Source organism: Pseudophryne corroboree, chromosome 4, assembly GCF_028390025.1.
Source record: "Pseudophryne corroboree isolate aPseCor3 chromosome 4, aPseCor3.hap2, whole genome shotgun sequence".
NCBI classification, from domain to species: Eukaryota; Metazoa; Chordata; class Amphibia; order Anura; family Myobatrachidae; genus Pseudophryne; species Pseudophryne corroboree.
In genome coordinates, this window is record NC_086447.1 from 503,394,728 (window position 1) to 503,412,645 (window position 17,918).

At 49.0% G+C, this 17,918-nt stretch overlaps 1 protein-coding gene across 5 annotated transcripts in view; it reads left to right on the top strand.

Moving 5' to 3' along the window:
- The window catches only part of DSE (dermatan sulfate epimerase), a 162,460-nt gene that overhangs the window by 124,208 nt on the left and 20,334 nt on the right, over window positions 1-17,918 (top strand). For 4 of the 5 annotated variants that reach the window (XM_063917170.1, XM_063917171.1, XM_063917169.1 and 1 more), the window contains exon 4: window positions 1,914-2,153. The exons of the other annotated variant lie outside the window; for it this stretch is intronic. In XM_063917170.1, coding sequence (XP_063773240.1) covers window positions 1,914-2,153 — 240 coding nt within the window. The remainder of the gene's footprint in view (window positions 1-1,913; window positions 2,154-17,918) is intronic. 5 annotated transcript variants of the gene reach the window in all.

The window sequence follows — 17,918 nt, forward strand, 5'->3', positions numbered from 1 at the left end:
CACTACAACTGTGCCGAGCTGCTACTTGGTCGGGGTCAAACACCTTTGCAAAGTTCTATAAGTTTGATACCCTGGCTGAGGAGGACCTCCTGTTTGCTCAATCGGTGCTGCAGAGTCATCCGCACTCTCCCACCCGTTTGGGAGCTTTGGTATAATCCCCATGGACCTTACGGAGTCCCCAGCATCCTCTAGGACGTTAGAGAAAATAGGATTTTACTCACCGGTAAATCTATTTCTCGTAGTCCGTAGAGGATGCTGGGCGCCCGTCCTAAGTGCGGACTTCTTCTGCAAGACTTGTATATAGTTATTGCTTACATAAGGGTTATGTTATAGTTGGTCGGTCTTGAACCGAGGCTATGTTACTTGTTCATACTGTTAACTGGGTAGTTTATCACAAGTTATACGGTGTGATTGGTGTGGCTGGTATGAATCTCGCCCTTAGGTTACATAAATCCTTTCCTCGTACTGTTCATATCCTCTGGGCACAGTTTCTCTAACTGAGGTCTAGAGGAGGGACATAGAGGGAGGAGCCAGTGCACACCCAGAATCCAAAGCTTTCTTAAAGTGCCCTATCTCCTGCGGAGCCCGTCTATTCCCCATGGTCCTTACGGAGTCCCCAGCATCCTCTACGGACTACGAGAAATAGATTTACCGGTAAGTAAAATCCTATTTTTACACATTACGGCAGGCAGGTGTCCCCATTTTACACATTACGGCAGGTAGGTGTTCCCATTTTACACATTACGGCAGGCAGGTGTCCCCATTTTACACATGATGTCAGGCAAGTGTCCACATTTTACACATGATGGCAGGCAAGAGTCCCCATTTTACACATGATGGCAGGCAAGAATCCCTATTTTACAGATGATGGCAGGCAAGAATCCTCATTTTATACATTCCGGCAGGTGGCGGGGGGAGAGAGAGAGAGAGGGGCTGACTTACGTTTGAAGCGGTTCTTCCCGCTCTTTGGCCGCCTCTCCCTCGTCTTCGCGGCGCCGGCCCTTGCTGCAGCTTGGCTCCCCCTCCTCCAGAAGACCCAGCTCGGGGGCGGAGTTTCGCGGAATGACTCGATTGCGTCATTCCGCGAAACTCCGCCCCCCGAACTCGGGAGGTGGGAGAAGGGGGGATTTAAAGAGCACAAGAAGTGCCGCGGCGGGCGCCCCGTGTAAGAAACGGCCCTGATTCAGAGTCTCAGTCACACAAAGACTACAGCAGTTGAGCACAGTTATACAAGTGTAATATATCAAATTAATCCGCACGGTATCCTTGTGCATCCTAGTCACATTTTATTGCAATTTTCGGCAAAAAAAAGACGCCCAATATTAGAGTCTAACCTGGCATGCCAAGAGGGACAGTTTGGTGTGACTGCAGCAAAGATATATGAGGAGGACACATCTGTACATGTACGCCCTGGAGAAGTCTGTGCAGCAAGCTGTAAGGCACCTCCCAGGTGCAAGGACCGATGGTGAATGCAATGGTGTTCTGATGGCGGACTGTCTGGGAAATCAGAAAATGGGCGTCTCAGTGCTTGCACCCTCCGGGGCACCCTAGTGCACAAGGGGAAGGCTGAAATTAACATTTGCATATTATTGCACTCTTGAATCCAGGAATAGGCACTGTTGTGTCCACCTCTGTATCTGACTCCTTTCCTAACTTTGTTACTTTATTGGTGAGACCTACTTAGGAAATAAACCAGTCTCAAGCATATAGAGAGACTAGGATGGTGTAACAGGTATCCAGCTTCCCAACTCTATTAAATAATAGCCGTTCTGATCAAACACCTTCTCTAGATGAGTATGTGAATAATTCAAGATCACTTTCGATATTAGATGCAATTTATACTGTATGTTAGGTGTACAATAGTACACTGCAGTATTCTATATTTTACTGAAGTTGTTTATATATTTTTTTAGGATACTTGCAAGAAGCTTACTTCTGGACAAAGCAAGTTCTCACCATTATGGAAAAGTCAATAGTCCTGTTGAATGATGTGACAGATGGGTCACTTTATGAAGGAGTAGCTTATGGCAGCTACACCACCAGATCACTTTTTCAGTATATGTTTCTTGTCCAAAGACATTTCGATATCAATCACTTCAACCATCCCTGGCTGAAAGAGCACTTTGCTTTTATGTACAGAACTGTCCTGCCAGGTAAGAGGCTTTGGAAAAATCAAATAATTCATCTAAAAAGGACATTGTTTTTCCAGATGGAAACGGAGATCTGCTTTTATATATCTTGTGTTTATTACCGCTGTGAGTTCATGAACCTAGTAGCAATGCATTTTTGGGGCAGTTTTTTTTTTTTTTTTTAGTTTTTCCTTACAATTTAGATTTAGTATAGTTTTTAGTTATAGCTTATAGCATACAGTATGACCTGCATAGGTCTAAAAAGTGTACATACATAAATAATGGGTGTATAAATCCATGCAATATAGATTTGACCCAATGACAAAAGCTCTCATGCTCATAAGACTTCACTTCACCATTAAGACATACATTTGTATGAAACCAACATTTTAGTCCTATTAGGTGGCTACATCAAGTTTACACCATATTAATGGTCATTATAAAGAATCCACAACACAGAAGCTGCACTATAAGAGCAGCAAGCCAGTTAATGACTCCAGTGAGACACACTGCCATAATCCCTACCTTATATTGGTGGCAGTGTCTTATTGTCGTTACTCAGCTGTGATACTATACATGGAAAAGTGACAGCTAACTATAGACAGTTACAAGTGAAATACAGTTGGAATTACAAAGTAGGAAACAATTGTACATCATTTCTCTAACGTCCTAGAGGATGCTGGGGACTCCGTAAGGACCATGGGGATAGATGGGCTCCGCAGGAGACATGGGCACTTTAAGAAAGACTTTGGATCTGGGTGTGCACTGGCTCCTCCCTCTATGCCCCTCCTCCAGACCTCAGTTTGATACTGTGCCCAGTGGAGACTGGGTGCTTTCAGGGAGCTCTCCTGAGTTTCCTGTCAGAAAGCATTTTAGTTAGGTTTTTTATTTTCAGGGAGCCTGCTGGCAACAGACTCCCTGCATCGAGGGACTGAGGAGAGAGAAACAGACCTACTTCTGAGTTTCAAGGCTCTGTTTCTTAGGCTACTGGACACCATTAGCTCCAGAGGGATTGGTACGCAGGTCTCACCCTCGCCGTCCGTCCCAGAGCCGCGCCGCCGTCCTCCTCGCAGAGCCGGAAGATAGAAGCCGGGTGAGTATGAGAAGAAAAGAAGACTTCAGAGGCGGCAGAAGACATCTTGATCTTCATAGAGGTAACGCACAGCAGTGAAGCTGTGCGCCATTGCTCCCATTCACCTCACACACATCTGTGTCACTGTAAGGGTGCAGGGCGCAGGGGAGGCGCCCTGGGCAGCAATATAAGCCTCTCCTGTGGCAAAAGTACATATATACATGTACAGCTGGGCACTGTACATGTATATAAAGAGCCCCCGCCAAGTTTTTAAGAATTTTGAGCGGGACAGAAGCCCGCCGCCGAGGGGGCGGGGCTTCTCCCTCAGCAATCACCAGTGCCATTTTCTCCACAGCACAGCGCTGAGAGGAAGCTCCCCGGACTATCCCCTGCTTACTCACGGTGACAGAGGGTTTTCAAGAGGGGGGGGCACATAATTGGCGCATATACATACATAAAGGCGCTACTGGGTAACATTCTGTGTCATATAGCGCTGGGGTGTGTGCTGGCACAGTGATCGCGCTGAGACCAAAAAAAAGTGGGTCCCAGGGACCCCTCACTTTTAAAAATTGGGGTCCTACTTGTCCTTTTCTGGGTCCCATCGGAATGAAGGTTTTAATTAGTCTTATTAATGATTCAAACATAAAAACACAAACTTGATTTGGACACTACAAAAGGGGTGCAAGGGGGAGGATGGGGTGACGATGCTGCTGGGCTGTGTAGCATACAGGACACCCCGCACTTTAGATGTAATTAGACATTTTGGTGACCTTGTGGCAGAAAGAGAATTGGTTCTCCCGCACTGAGACTGAAAACTGTGACAGTGCGCGCCGAAGGCGCGCTGGAATTTTTTAGGGGCGTAGCTTCGTGGGGAAGGGGCGTGGTCACATAATAGTACCAATTCACATTATTCCACACAGTAGTGCCGCTTATACACATTGCACCAGGTAGAACCTCCTATACACACTGAGCCAAGGAGAGCACGTTATTCACATTGCACCAGGTAGAGCACGTTATACACATTGCGCCACACATTGCACCAGGTAGAGCACGTTATACACATTGCGCCACACATTGCACCAGGTAGAGCACGTTATACACATTGCGCCACACATTGCACCAGGTAGAGCACGTTATACACATTGCGCCACACATTGCACCAGGTAGAGCACGTTATACGTATTGCGCCAGGTATAGCACGTTATTCACATTGCGCCAGGCAGAGCACATTATTCACATTGCGCCAGGCAGAGCACGTTATTCACATTGCGCCAGGTAGAGCACTTAACAATTATATGATTAAAAAACAGGACAACATTATTAAATAATACATTTTCTATATGTAATGGCTTTATGGTGCCGCTATAATAGAGCCCCAGACTGGATTTAGACACTACAAAAGTGTTGTGGGGGAGGGAGGGTGACAATGCTGCTGGGCTGTTATCATATCGGAAGTATGCATTCAGGATCCTGGCTGTCGGGATCCCAGCAGCCGTAATACCGATGCCGGAATCCTGACAGCAGCCACAATACCAACACTGGCATCCAGAGGTGATCAGGATCCCGGCAACGATATCCTGACAGTCAGGATCCTGAAGGGAAGTATGCACTGCCGCCACTGGTTTAGCGTGCAAGTGGGAAGGGGGGGGGGGGGGGTTAGGATATGGTGTTGGGGAGGGTTAGGCTGCAGAGGGGGGGGGGGGGGTATAGGTGTTAGGCACTAAGGGGGTGGGTTGGGTTTAGGCTGCGGGAAACGGAGGGTTAGGGATGGGAGGTTAGGGTACCCTCTGCACTCGTCACTCTTGTCGGCTTTGCTGCGATCGGGATGCTGGTGTCGGTATACTAAATGCCAACATCCTGATGACGACTTCGGACACTTGGTACAACCACTGGATTTGAGTCATGCTGCCTGTAATTTATGTGCTGACTGATCAACTTCAGTGACACTCACTGTGCTGGCTGCCTTTACAGTAACCAGCGGCAACCAGCAGTAACCAACAGCAACCAGCAGTAACCAACAAAGGCAGACAGCACAGTGAGTGTCACTGAAGTTGATCAGTCAGCACATAAATTACAGGCAGCATGACTCGAATCCAGTGGTTGTATCAAGGGTCCTGTATGCTGCAGAGACCAGCAGCACTGTCACCCTCTCGCCTCACCCCCACTCCATACCACAAAAATGTTGCGTTTAACACCTGTTTGCAGGCGCCATGCAGCCCCCATCTCCGCCATCCCACCGATATGAACAGCCCCCCTGCCGCCACCGTAAGTCCAGCTCACCCCTCCGCACAGCAAGCACAGTCCCCGGTCACCGGCGTTCAACATCCCCGCAGCACAGTGTGTAGCGCGCCGCAGAGCCGTCCTCACTGTCTGTCCGGCTCCCGTGAAGCTCCAGCGGGTGATCGGCGGGGGCGTCCTCACTCTGTCCGGCTCCGTGAAGCTCCAGCGGGTGATCGGCGGGGGGGGCGTCCTCACTCTGTCCGGCTCCGTGAAGCTCCAGCGGGTGATCGGCGGGGGGGGCGTCCTCACTCGGTCCGGCTCCCTTGAGGCTCCAGCGGGTGATCGGGGGGGGGGGGAGGCGGGCCGCACCGCCACAAGAGGACTTATAGAAGACCAGCTTCAGCGGAGCATCTTGCCCCCGGTGTGATGTGTGTGCGCGGTGTAGGGGGCGGGGCCTTCTGGGTGCATGCGGATAGAGAGATGCGGCGGCGATTGGATGAGGAGGCGCGGCGGTGATTGGATGGGAAGACAGAGTCTCCTATTGGTGCAGTGATACACAGCGCGTCCTATGGGACCCGCTCATTTTTTAAAACCGGGTACGTCTCTTCCTGTAGCGCGTAAAAACGCGCTATAGCGCGTATTTTGCGATCACTGCTGGCATACTCTCTCTCTGTCTCCAAAGGGCCTGGTGGGGAACCTGTCTTCAGAAAAGAGTTTCCCTGTGTGTGTGTGTGTGTGTGTGTGTGTGTGTGGTGTGTCGATACGTGTGTGTCGACATGTCTGAGGTTGAAGGCTCACCTAAGGAGGAGGGGGAGTGTATGAATGTAAGGTCTCCGTCGGCAGCGCCGACACCTGACTGGTTGGATATGTGGAATGTCTTAAGTGCTAATGCAAATTTATTGCACAAAAGATTTGACAAAGCTGAGGCTAGGGAACAGTCAGGGAGTCAAACCATGTCTGTCCCAATGTCGCCGGGACCTTCGGGGTCTCAGAAGCGCACACTATCCCAAATAGTTGACACAGATACCGACACGGATTCAGACTCCAGTGTCGACTACGATGATGCAAAATTACAGCCAAAAGTGGCTAAATGTATTCGATATATGATTATTGCAATAAAATATGTTTTGCATATCACAGTGGAACCCCCTGTCCCTGACACGAGGGTACACATGTATAAAGGAAAGAAGCCTGAGGTCACCTTTCCATCCTCATATGAGCTAAACGAATTATGCGAAAAAGCTTGGGAAACTCCAGACAAAAAACTGCAGATTCCCAAAAGGATTCTTATGGCGTATCCTTTCCTGCCAAAGGACAGAATACGGTGGGAATCCTCCCCTAGGGTAGACAAAGCATTGACACGCTTATCAAAAAAGATAGCGCTGCCATCCCAAGATACGGCTACCCTCAAGGATCCTGCTGACCGCAAGCAGGAGGTTACCTTGAAGTCCATTTACACACATTCTGGTACGATACTCAGACCGGCAATTGCGTTGGCCTGGGTTTGTAGTGCTGTAGCAGCATGGACAGATTCCTTATCAGCGGAAATTGAGACCCTAGATAAGGATACCATTTTAATGACCCTAGGGCATATAAAAGATGCTGTCTTATATATGAGGGATGCTCAAAGAGACATTAGTTTACTGGGTTCCAGAATAAACGCTATGTCTATTTCTGCTAGGCGAGTCTTATGGACCCGACAGTGGACAAGTGATGCCGACTCAAAGAGGCATATGGAGTTTTTACCCTACAAGGGTGAGGAATTATTTGGAGAAGGCCTCTCGGACCTCGTCTCCACAGCTACGGCAGGTAAATCGAATTTTTTGCCTTATGTTCCCTCACAACCTAAGAAAGCGCCTCATTATCAAATGCAGTCCTTTCGTTCAAATAAAAGCAAAAGAGTACGTGGATCGTCCTTTCTTGCCAGAGGTAAGGGCAGAGGGAAAAAGCTGCACAACACAGCTAGTTCCCAGGAACAAAAGTCCTCCCCGGCCTCTGCAAAATCCACCGCATGAAGCTGGGGCTCCCCTGAGGGAGTCCGCTCCAGTGGGGGCACGTCTTCGACTTTTCAGCCACATCTGGGTTCACTCACAGGTGGATCCCTGGGCATTAGAAATTGTTTCTCAGGGATACAAGCTGGAATTCGAAGAGGTGCCCCCTCGCCGGTTTTTCAAATCGGCGCTACCGACTTCTCCCCTACAAAGGGAGATAGTGTTACATGCGATTCACAAATTGTATCTTCAACAAGTGGTGGTCGAGGTTCCCCTGCTTCAAAGAGGGAAGGGATACTACTCAACTCTGTTTGTGGTCCTGAAACCAGATGGTTCGGTCAGACCTATTTTGAATTTAAAATCCCTGAACCTTTACTTAAAACGGTTCAAGTTCAAAATGGAATCGCTCAGAGCGGTCATCGCCAGCCTGGAAGGGGGAGATTTTATGGTATCTCTGGACATAAAGGATGCATACCTGCATGTTCCCATATATCCTCCTCATCAGGCGTACCTGAGATTTGCGGTACAGGATGGTCATTACCAATTTCAGATGTTGCCGTTTGGGCTTTCCACGGCCCAGAGGATTTTCACCAAGGTGATGGCGGAAATGATGGTGCTCCTGCGCAAGCAGGGTGTCACAATTATCCCATACTTGGACGATCTCCTCATAAAAGCGAGATCACGGGAGAAGTTGCTGAACAGCGTATCACTTTCACTGAAGGTGTTACAGCAACACGGCTGGATTCTCAATATTCCAAAGTCGCAGCTGAATTCTACGTCTCGTTTGACCTTCTTGCGCATGATTCTGGACACAGACCAGAAAAGGGTTTTTCTTCCGACAGAAAAAGCTCAAGAACTCATGACTCTGGTCAGGAACTTATTGAAACCAAAACAGGTGTCAGTGCATCACTGCACTCGAGTCCTGGGAAAGATGGTGGCATCATACGAAGCCATTCTCTTCGGCAGGCTCCATGCGAGGACTTTCCAATGGGACCTACTGGACAAGTGGCCCGGGTCACATCTACAAATTCATCAGCGGATCACCCTGTCCCCCAGAGCCAGGGTATCTCTCCTGTGGTGGCTGCAGAGTGCTCACCTCCTAGTGGGCCGCAGGTTCGGCATTCAGGACTGGATCCTGGTGACCACGGACGCGAGCCTCCAAGGTTGGGGAGCAGTCACACAGGGAAGAAATTTCCAAGGTCTTTGGTCAAGTCAAGAGACTTGTCTCCACATCAACGTCCTGGAATTGAGGGCCATATACAACGCCCTACGTCAAGCGGAGGCATTACTTCACGACCAACCAGTTCTGATCCAGTCAGACGACGTCACCGCAGTAGCTCATGTAAACCGCCAAGGCGGCACAAGGAGCAGAGTGGCTATGGCGGAAGCCACCAGAATTCTTCGCTGGGCGGAGAATCATGTAAGCGCACTGTCAGCAGTGTTCATTCCGGGAGTGGACAACTGGGAAGCAGACTTCCGCAGCAGACACGACCTACATCCGGGAGAGTGGGGACTTCATCAGGAAGTCTTCGCGCATATTGCAAGTCAGTGGGGACTGCCCCAAATAGACATGATGGCGTCCCGTCTCAACAAAAAGCTACAAAGGTATTGCGCCAGGTCAAGAGACCCTCAGGCGGTAGCTGTGGACGCCCTAGTGACACCGTGGGTGTTCTGGTCGGTCTATGTATTTCCTCCTCTTCCCCTCATAGCCAAGGTGTTGAGAATAATAAGAAAAAGAGGAGTGAGAACAATCCTCATTGTTCCAGATTGGCCACGAAGGACCTGGTATCCGGATCTGCAGGAGATGCTCACAGAAGATCCGTGGCCTCTTCCTCTAAGACAGGACCTGTTACAACAGGGGCCCTGTCTGTTCCAAGACTTACCGCGGCTACGTTTGACGGCGTGGCGGTTGAACGCCGGATCCTAGCGGAAAAAGGTATTCTGGAGGAGGTCATTCCTACACTAATAAAGGCTAGGAAGGACGTGACATCTAAACATTATCACTGAATATGGCGAAAATATGTTTCTTGGTGTGAGGCCAGGAATGCTCCTACAGAAGAATTCCATCTGGGCCGTTTTCCTCACTTCCTACAACCTGGAGTAAATTTGGGCCTAAAATTAGGCTCTATTAAGGTTCAGATTTCGGCCTTATCCATTTTCTTTCAAAAGGAATTGGCCTCTCTCCCAGAAGTACAGACGTTTGTGAAGGGAGTACTGCATATTCAGCCTCCTTTTGTGCCTCCGGTGGCGCCTTGGGACCTTAACGTGGTGTTACGTTTCCTTAAGTCACATTGGTTTGAACCACTTAAAACGGTGGAGTTGAAATATCTCACTTGGAAGGTGGTCATGTTGTTAGCCTTGGCTTTGGCTAGGCGAGTTTCGGAATTAACGGCTTTATCACATAAAAGCCCCTATCTGGTTTTCCATATGGATAGGGCGGAATTGCGGACCCGTCCTCAATTCCTACCTAAAGTGATCTCATCTTTTCATATGAACCAACCTATTGTCGTGCCTGTGGCTACGCGTGACTTGGAGGATTCCGAGTCCCTTGATGTGGTCAGGGCTTTGAAAATTTACGTGGCAAGAACGGCTAGAGTCAGGAAGACAGAAGCACTGTTTGTCCTGTATGCAGCCAACAAGGTTGGCGCTCCCGCTTCAAAGCAGACTATTGCTCGCTGGATCTGTAACACGATTCAGCAGGCGCATTCTACGGCATTATTGCCGTTACCAAAATCGGTTAAGGCCCATTCCACTAGGAAGGTGGGCTCTTCTTGGGCGGCTGCCCGAGGGGTCTCGGCACTACAGCTGTGCCGAGCTGCTACTTGGTCGGGGTCAAACACCTTTGCAAAATTCTATAAGTTTGATACCCTGGCTGAGGAGGACCTCCTGTTTGCTCAATCGGTGCTGCAGAGTCATCCGCACTCTCCCGCCTGTTTGGGAGCTTTGGTATAATCCCCATGGTCCTTACGGAGTCCCCAGCATCCTCTAGGACGTTAGAGAAAATAAGATTTTAAACCTACCGGTAAATGTTTTTCTCGTAGTCCGTAGAGGATGCTGGGCGCCCGTCCCAAGTGTGGACTACTTCTGCAAGACTTGTATATAGTTATTGCTTACATAAGGGTTATGTTATAGTTTCATCGGTTTTGGACCGATGCTATGTTGTTTTTTCATACTGTTAACTAGATAGTATATCACAAGTTATACGGTGTGATTGGTGTGGCTGGTATGAATCTTGCCCTTGGATTAACAAAAATCCTTTCCTCGTACTGTCTGTCTCCTCTGGGCACAGTTTCTCTAACTGAGGTCTGGAGGAGGGGCATAGAGGGAGGAGCCAGTGCACACCCAGATCCAAAGTCTTTCTTAAAGTGCCCATGTCTCCTGCGGAGCCCGTCTATCCCCATGGTCCTTACGGAGTCCCCAGCATCCTCTACGCACTACGAGAAAAAGATTTACCGGTAGGTTTAAAATCTTATTTTATATTGCACAAATACAATGTACAGTACAAATTCACATATTGTTAATTGCAAATCCCAACAATCAATACTGAGAAAGTGGCATAAACAAAGGCTATAATACAATTTGGTAGTAATGTAAAATGTCAAGAATTTTTTTTTGTCAGCACTGTGAATTAATGATTAAGCTGTGAATTCTTAACTATTAAGTTGTGCATCCCCCTTCCCTCCCCATCCCATGTATAGATCTGTAAAGGGTAGCTACACAAATCATGGGGCCCAGAAAAAGATGCTAAGAGACATTTCCTATCGCCTTACATACTGTATCCTGTAGTTTCTCTCGTCGATACCCTCACCGCCCATGGTACCCACCCATGCCCCGATGTTGACCTTTAGCCCAACTTCACCAGAGAGGCCTGGAGATGGGACTTCTCCCTGGATCACTCCAGCTGTAAACTCCGCTTTCAGCCTGGTCTCTGTATTGTGCACTCTAGTTTCATTTTACTTAATGAATGGGGTGGATGAGATCATGAACTGAGACGAGGTAGGGGGACCGACAGGGTAACATAATGACCAGTCCACTGGTGGCAGACCTCACGGGCATATTTATCAAAATAATTTTTACTAAAATAATGTTAAAAATGGTGTTTTCACACCCATTTCACATTATAAGGGTATATTCAATAAGAGTCTGGTCCATTCCGACATGCAGTTGTCAGAAAGAACCCGACAACCCCTATTCAAACTGTCGGTTTCCTGACCTGCTGCTGAAGTGCAGCGGCTGTGCGCCATTGCTCCCACAGCACACCACACGCTCCGGTCACTGGTGGTTGCAGGGCGCTGGGGGGGGGGGCGCCCTCGGCTGCCCTGGGCTGCAATTTGTATACCTTTTGGCAAATGTGCACATAATACAGTTATAAACTGTATATGTGCCTAATCCCCCGCCATTAACATTATTAAAAAAGCGGGAGAAGCCCGCCGCGGAGGGGGCGGGGCTATCTCCCTCAGCACACCGGCGCCATTTTCTCTTCACAGCTCCGCTGGAAGGACGCTCCCCAGGCTCTCCCCTGCAGTATACACTACAAGAAGGGTAAAAAAGAGAGGGGGGGCACATAAATTTAGGCGCAAAAGGTGATATAAGCAGCTATTGGGGGAAAATTCACTTTGTGTTAGTGTAAATCCCTCTGTTATATAGCGCTCTGGTGTGTGCTGGCATACTCTCTCTCTGTCTCCCCAAAGGACTTTGTGGGGTCCTGTCCTCAGTCAGAGCATTCCCTGTGTGTGTGCGGTGTGTCGGTACGGCTGTGTCGACATGTTTGATGAGGACGCTTACGTGGAGGCGGAGCAGGAGCCGATAAGTGTGATGTCGCCCCCTGCGGGGCCGACACCAGAGTGGATGGATATGTGGAAGGTATTAACCGACAGTGTCAACTCCTTGCATAAAAGGTTCGATGACGTACCTGCTTTGGGACAGCCGGCATCTCAGCCCGCGCCTGTCCAGGCGTCTCAGAGGCCATCAGGGGCTCAAAAACGCCCGCTACCTCAGATGGCAGACACAGATGTCGACACGGAGTCTGACTCCAGTGTAGACGAGGATGAGACAAATGTACAGTCCACAAGGGCCATCCGATGCATGATTACGGCAATGAAAAATGTGTTGCACATTTCTGACATTAATCCGGTTACCACTAAAAAGGGTATTATGTTTGGGGAGAAAAAGCAGCCAGTGACTTTTCCCCCATCTGATGAGTTAAATGAATTGTGTGAAGAAGCGTGGTGTTCCCCAGATAAGAAATTAGTGATTTCTAAGCGGTTACTAATGGCGTACCCTTTCCCGCCAACGGACAGGTTACGTTGGGAAACATCCCCTAGGGTGGACAAGGCGCTCACACGCTTATCAAAAAAGGTGGCACTGCCGTCTCAGGATACGGCCGCCTTAAAGGAGTCTGCAGATAGAAAGCAGGAGACTATCCTGAAGTCTGTGTATACACACTCAGGTACTATACTGAGAACTGCAATTGCTTCAGCATGGATGTGTAGTGCTGCATGGTCTGATACCCTGTCAGATAACATTGATTCCCTTGACAGGGATACTATTTTGCTAACCATAGAGCATATTAAAGACGTCGTCTTATATATAAGGGACATTTGCCGGCTGGCATCTAGAATTAATGCAATGTCCATTTCTGCCAGGAGAGTATTATGGACTCGGCAGTGGACAGGTGATGCTGATTCTAAAAGGCACATGGAGGTTTTGCCTTATAAGGGTGAGGAATTGTTTGGGGACGGTCTCTCGGACCTCGTATCCACAGCAACAGCTGGGAAGTCGACTTTTTTACCTCAGGTTCCCTCATAGCCTAAGAAAGCACCGTATTATCAAGTACAGTCCTTTCGGCCTCAGAAAGGCAAGCGGGTCAGAGGCGCGTCCTTTCTGCCCAGAGGCAGGGGTAGAGGGAAAAAGCTGCACCAGACAGCCAGTTCCCAGGAACAAAAATCCTCCCCTGCTTCCACTAAGTCCACCGCATGACGCTGGGGCTCCACAGGTGGAACCAGGTGCGGTGGGGGCGCGTCTCCGGAACTTCAGCGACCAGTGGGTTCGCTCACAGGTGGATCTCTGGGTTCTACAAGTGGTATCTCAGGGATACAAGCTGGAGTTCGAGGCGTCTCCCCCTCGCCGTTACCTCAAATCAGCCTTGCCAGCTGCTCCCAAGGAAAGGGAGGTAGTACTGGCGGCAATTCACAAGCTGTACCTTCAGCAGGTGATAATCAAAGTTCCCCTCCTTCAACAGGGACGGGGTTACTATTCCACAATGTTTGTGGTACCGAAACCAGACTGTTCGGTGAGACCCATTCTAAATTTGAAATCCTTGAACACTTATATAAGGAAGTTCAAGTTCAAAATGGAATCGCTCAGGGCGGTTATTGCAAGCCTGGAAGAGGGGGATTTTATGGTGTCACTGGACATCAAGAATGCTTACCTACATGTCCCCATTTACCCACCTCACCAGGAGTACCTCAGGTTTGTGGTACAGGACTGTCATTACCAATTCCAGACGTTGCCGTTTGGTCTGTCCACGGCACCGAGGGTATTTACCAAGGTAATGGCCGAAATGATGATACTCCTTCGAAAGAAGGGAGATATAATTATCCCGTACTTGGACGATCTCCTTATAAAGGCAAGGTCCAAGGAGCAGTTGTTAGTCGGAGTAGCACTATCTCGGGAAGTGCTACAACAGCACGGCTGGATTCTGAATATCCCAAAGTCGCAGCTGATTACTACGACGTGTCTGCTGTTCTTGGGCATGATTCTGGACACAGAACAGAAGAAGGTGTTTCTCCCGTAGGAGAAGGCCCAGGAATTGTCATCTCTGGTCAGGGACCTCCTGGAACCAAAACAGGTGTCGGTGCATCACTGCACGCGAGTCATGGGAAAGATGGTAGCTTCTTACGAAGCAATTCCCTTCGGCAGGTTCCATGCAAGGATCTTTCAGTGGGATCTGTTAGACAAGTGGTCCGGATCGCATCTTCAGATGCATCGGTTGATCACCCTGTCCCCGAGGGCCAGGGTGTCTCTGCTGTGGTGGCTGCAAAGTGCTCATCTTCTCGAGGGCCGCAGATTCGGCATTCAGGACTGGGTCCTGGTGACCACGGATGCAAGCCTCCGAGGTTGGGGGGCAGTCACTCAGGGAAGAAACTTCCAAGGACATGGTCGAGTCAGGAGACTTCCCTACACATAAATATTCTGGAACTAAGGGCCATTTACAATGCCCTGAGTCAAGCAGAACCCCTGCTTCAAAACCAACCGGTGCTGATTCAGTCAGACATCATCACGGCGGTCGCCCATGTAAACCAACAGGGCGGCACAAGAAGCAGGATGGCGATGGCAGAAGCCACAAGGATTCTTCGATGGGCGGAGAATCACGTGCTAGCACTGTCAGCGGTGTTCATTCCGGGAGTGGACAACTGGGAAGCAGACTTCCTCAGCAGGCACGACCTCCACTCGGGAGAGTGGGGACTTCATCCAGAAGTCTTCAAGCTGATTGTAAATCGTTGGGAAAGGCCACAGGTGGACATGATGGCGTCCCGCCTCAACAAAAAGCTAAAAAAATATTGCGCCAGGTCAAGGGACCCTCAGGCGATGGCTGTGGACGCTCTAGTGACACCGTGGGTGTACCAGTCGGTTTATGTGTTCCCTCCTCTTCCTCTCATACCAAAGGTACTGAGGATAATAAGAAAGAGAGGAGTAAGAACTATACTCATCGTTCCGGATTGGCCAAGAAGAACTTGGTACCCGGAACTGCAAGAAATTATCTCAGAGGACCCTTGGCCTCTGCCGCTCCGACAGGACCTGCTACAGCAGGGGCCCTGTCTGTTCCAAGACTTACCGCGGCTGCGTTTGACGGCATGGCGGTTGAACGCCGGATCCTTATGGAAAAGGGCATTCCAGATGAAGTCATTCCTATGCTGATAAAAGCTAGGAAGGATGTGACAGCAAAACATTATCACCGCATATGGCGAAAATATGTTGCTTGGTGTGAGGCCAGGAAGGCCCCAACAGAGGAATTTCAGCTGGGTCGATTTCTGCTCTTACTACAGTCAGGAGTGACTATGGGCCTAAAATTGGGATCCATTAAAGTTCAGATTTCGGCCCTGTCTATTTTCTTTCAAAAAGAACTGGCTTCACTGCCTGAAGTTCAGACGTTTGTTAAGGGAGTGCTGCATATTCAGCCGCCTTTTGTGCCTCCAGTGGCACCTTGGGATCTCAACGTTGTGTTGGATTTCCTAAAATCACATTGGTTTGAGCCACTTCAGACCGTGGAGTTGAAGTATCTAACGTGGAAGGTAGTCATGCTGTTGGCCTTGGCCTCAGCTAGGCGTGTGTCAGAATTGGCGGCTTTGTCCTGTAAAAGCCCATATCTGATTTTCCATATGGACAGGACAGAATTGAGGACTCGTCCCCAATTTCTCCCAAAGGTGGTATCAGCGTTTCATTTGAACCAACCTATTGTGGTGCCTGCGGCTACTCGGGACTTGGAGGATTCCAAGTTGCTGGACGTAGTCCGGGCCCTGAAAATCTATGTTTCCAGGACGGCTAGAGTCAGAAAAACTGACTCGCTGTTTATCCTGCATGCACCCAACAAGCTGGGTGCTCCTGCTTCAAAGCAGACTATTGCTCGCTGGATCTGTAGCACGATTCAACTTGCACATTCTGCGGCTGGACTGCCGCATCCTAAATCAGTAAAAGCCCATTCCACGAGGAAGGTGGGCTCTTCTTGGGCGGCTGCCCGAGGGGTCTCGGCTTTACAACTTTGCCGAGCTGCTACTTGGTCGGGATCAAACACTTTTGCAAAATTCTACAAGTTTGATACCCTGGCTGAGGAGGACCTTGAGTTTGCTCATTCGGTGCTGCAGAGTCATCCGCACTCTCCCGCCCGTTTGGGAGCTTTGGTATAATCCCCATGGTCCTTACGGAGTACCCAGCATCCACTAGGACGTCAGAGAAAATAAGAATTTACTCACCGGTAATTCTATTTCTCGTATTCCGTAGTGGATACTGGGAACCCGTCCCAAGTGCGGACTTTCTGCAATACATGTATATAGTTATTGCTTAACTATAGGGTTATTGTTATGAGCCATCTGTTGAATGAGGCTCAGTTGTTGTTCATACTGTTAACTGGGTATAGTTATCACAAGTTGTACGGTGTGATTGGTGTGGCTGGTATGAGTCTTACCCTGGATTCCAAATCCTTTCCTAGTAATGTCAGCTCTTCCGGGCACAGTTTCCCTAACTGAGGTCTGGAGGAGGGGCATAGAGGGAGGAGCCAGTGCACACCAGATATAGTACCTAATCTTTCTTTTAAGAGTGCCCAGTCTCCTGCGGAGCCCGTCTATTCCCATGGTCCTTACGGAGTACCCAGCATCCACTACGGACTACGAGAAATAGAATTACCGGTGAGTAAAATCTTATTTTTTTATTCAAGGGGACATATACTAAGCGGTGATAAAAGTGGAGAAGTGGCCCATGGCAACCAATCAGCATTGACGTAACATTTTAAAATTTGCATACTATAAACGTATACAGAGCAACTGATTGGTTGCCATGGGCAATTTCTCCACTGGCTCACTTCTCCACTTTTATCACTGCTTAGTACATGTCCCCTTATTTAATAACCAGATCGTGTTTTCCATATTTGTAATGGGAAATGTGATCTGCACAAATATACTAAAACAAATTGCCATAATAACGCTATCTTGAGATAGCGATATCCAGGCTTCCCACCGGTTCCTCCACTCCTGCACAGACAGGCTGATCACCTTGTGGGGAAAAAAAAAGTAACTCTTACCTGCACCCAAAGATCAGTGATTCGTTGAGGGCAGCCGGTCATCTGATTGCTCGTCTCCTGCTGTAACCCATGGTGCAGTACAATGATTCTGTGAAGCTGGCACCTCACTTCACAGCAATGGGGGTCACAGTGGAGCACAGGATCAGATTACTGGCTGTCCACCATTTTACCGATCATACTCATGGCTATAGGCAAGTGCAAGCCGGGAAGGGGGTAATAATTATATTTAATAATGATAATATGTTTATAAAACCCATTGTACAATTTATATTGGGCATGTTGTCTAAATAGTGGTGTAATTATCCTAATGTTTTAAACATTGCAACACTGTTCTAAATCTATTGTGTGATATAACATACGGAGTCTAATCCAGACTGCATACTACTGGCATGATGGGGAAAATGAGCACATGCATATTCGATAAAGCAGATCTTTTTGACTCTGACATGCAGTGGCGTAACTTGGGCAGGGCGAGCAGGGTGTGTGCCATGGGTGCTGTGGCAGGCCCAGCATAGAGGAGCGCCGCCAATCAGGGCATCATACCCGCACTGCCCGCCCGCCGCCATTACTCCTCACCACCGAACGCCATTAACTAAAAGTCTGAGCAGCAGCCTGATGCTGAGCTGCTGCTCTCACTGAGTGCAGTCTGGCCATAGGGGGAAGGAGGAGCCACGATTCCATTCTCCTCCCAGTTCCTTCCCTCTCCTCTC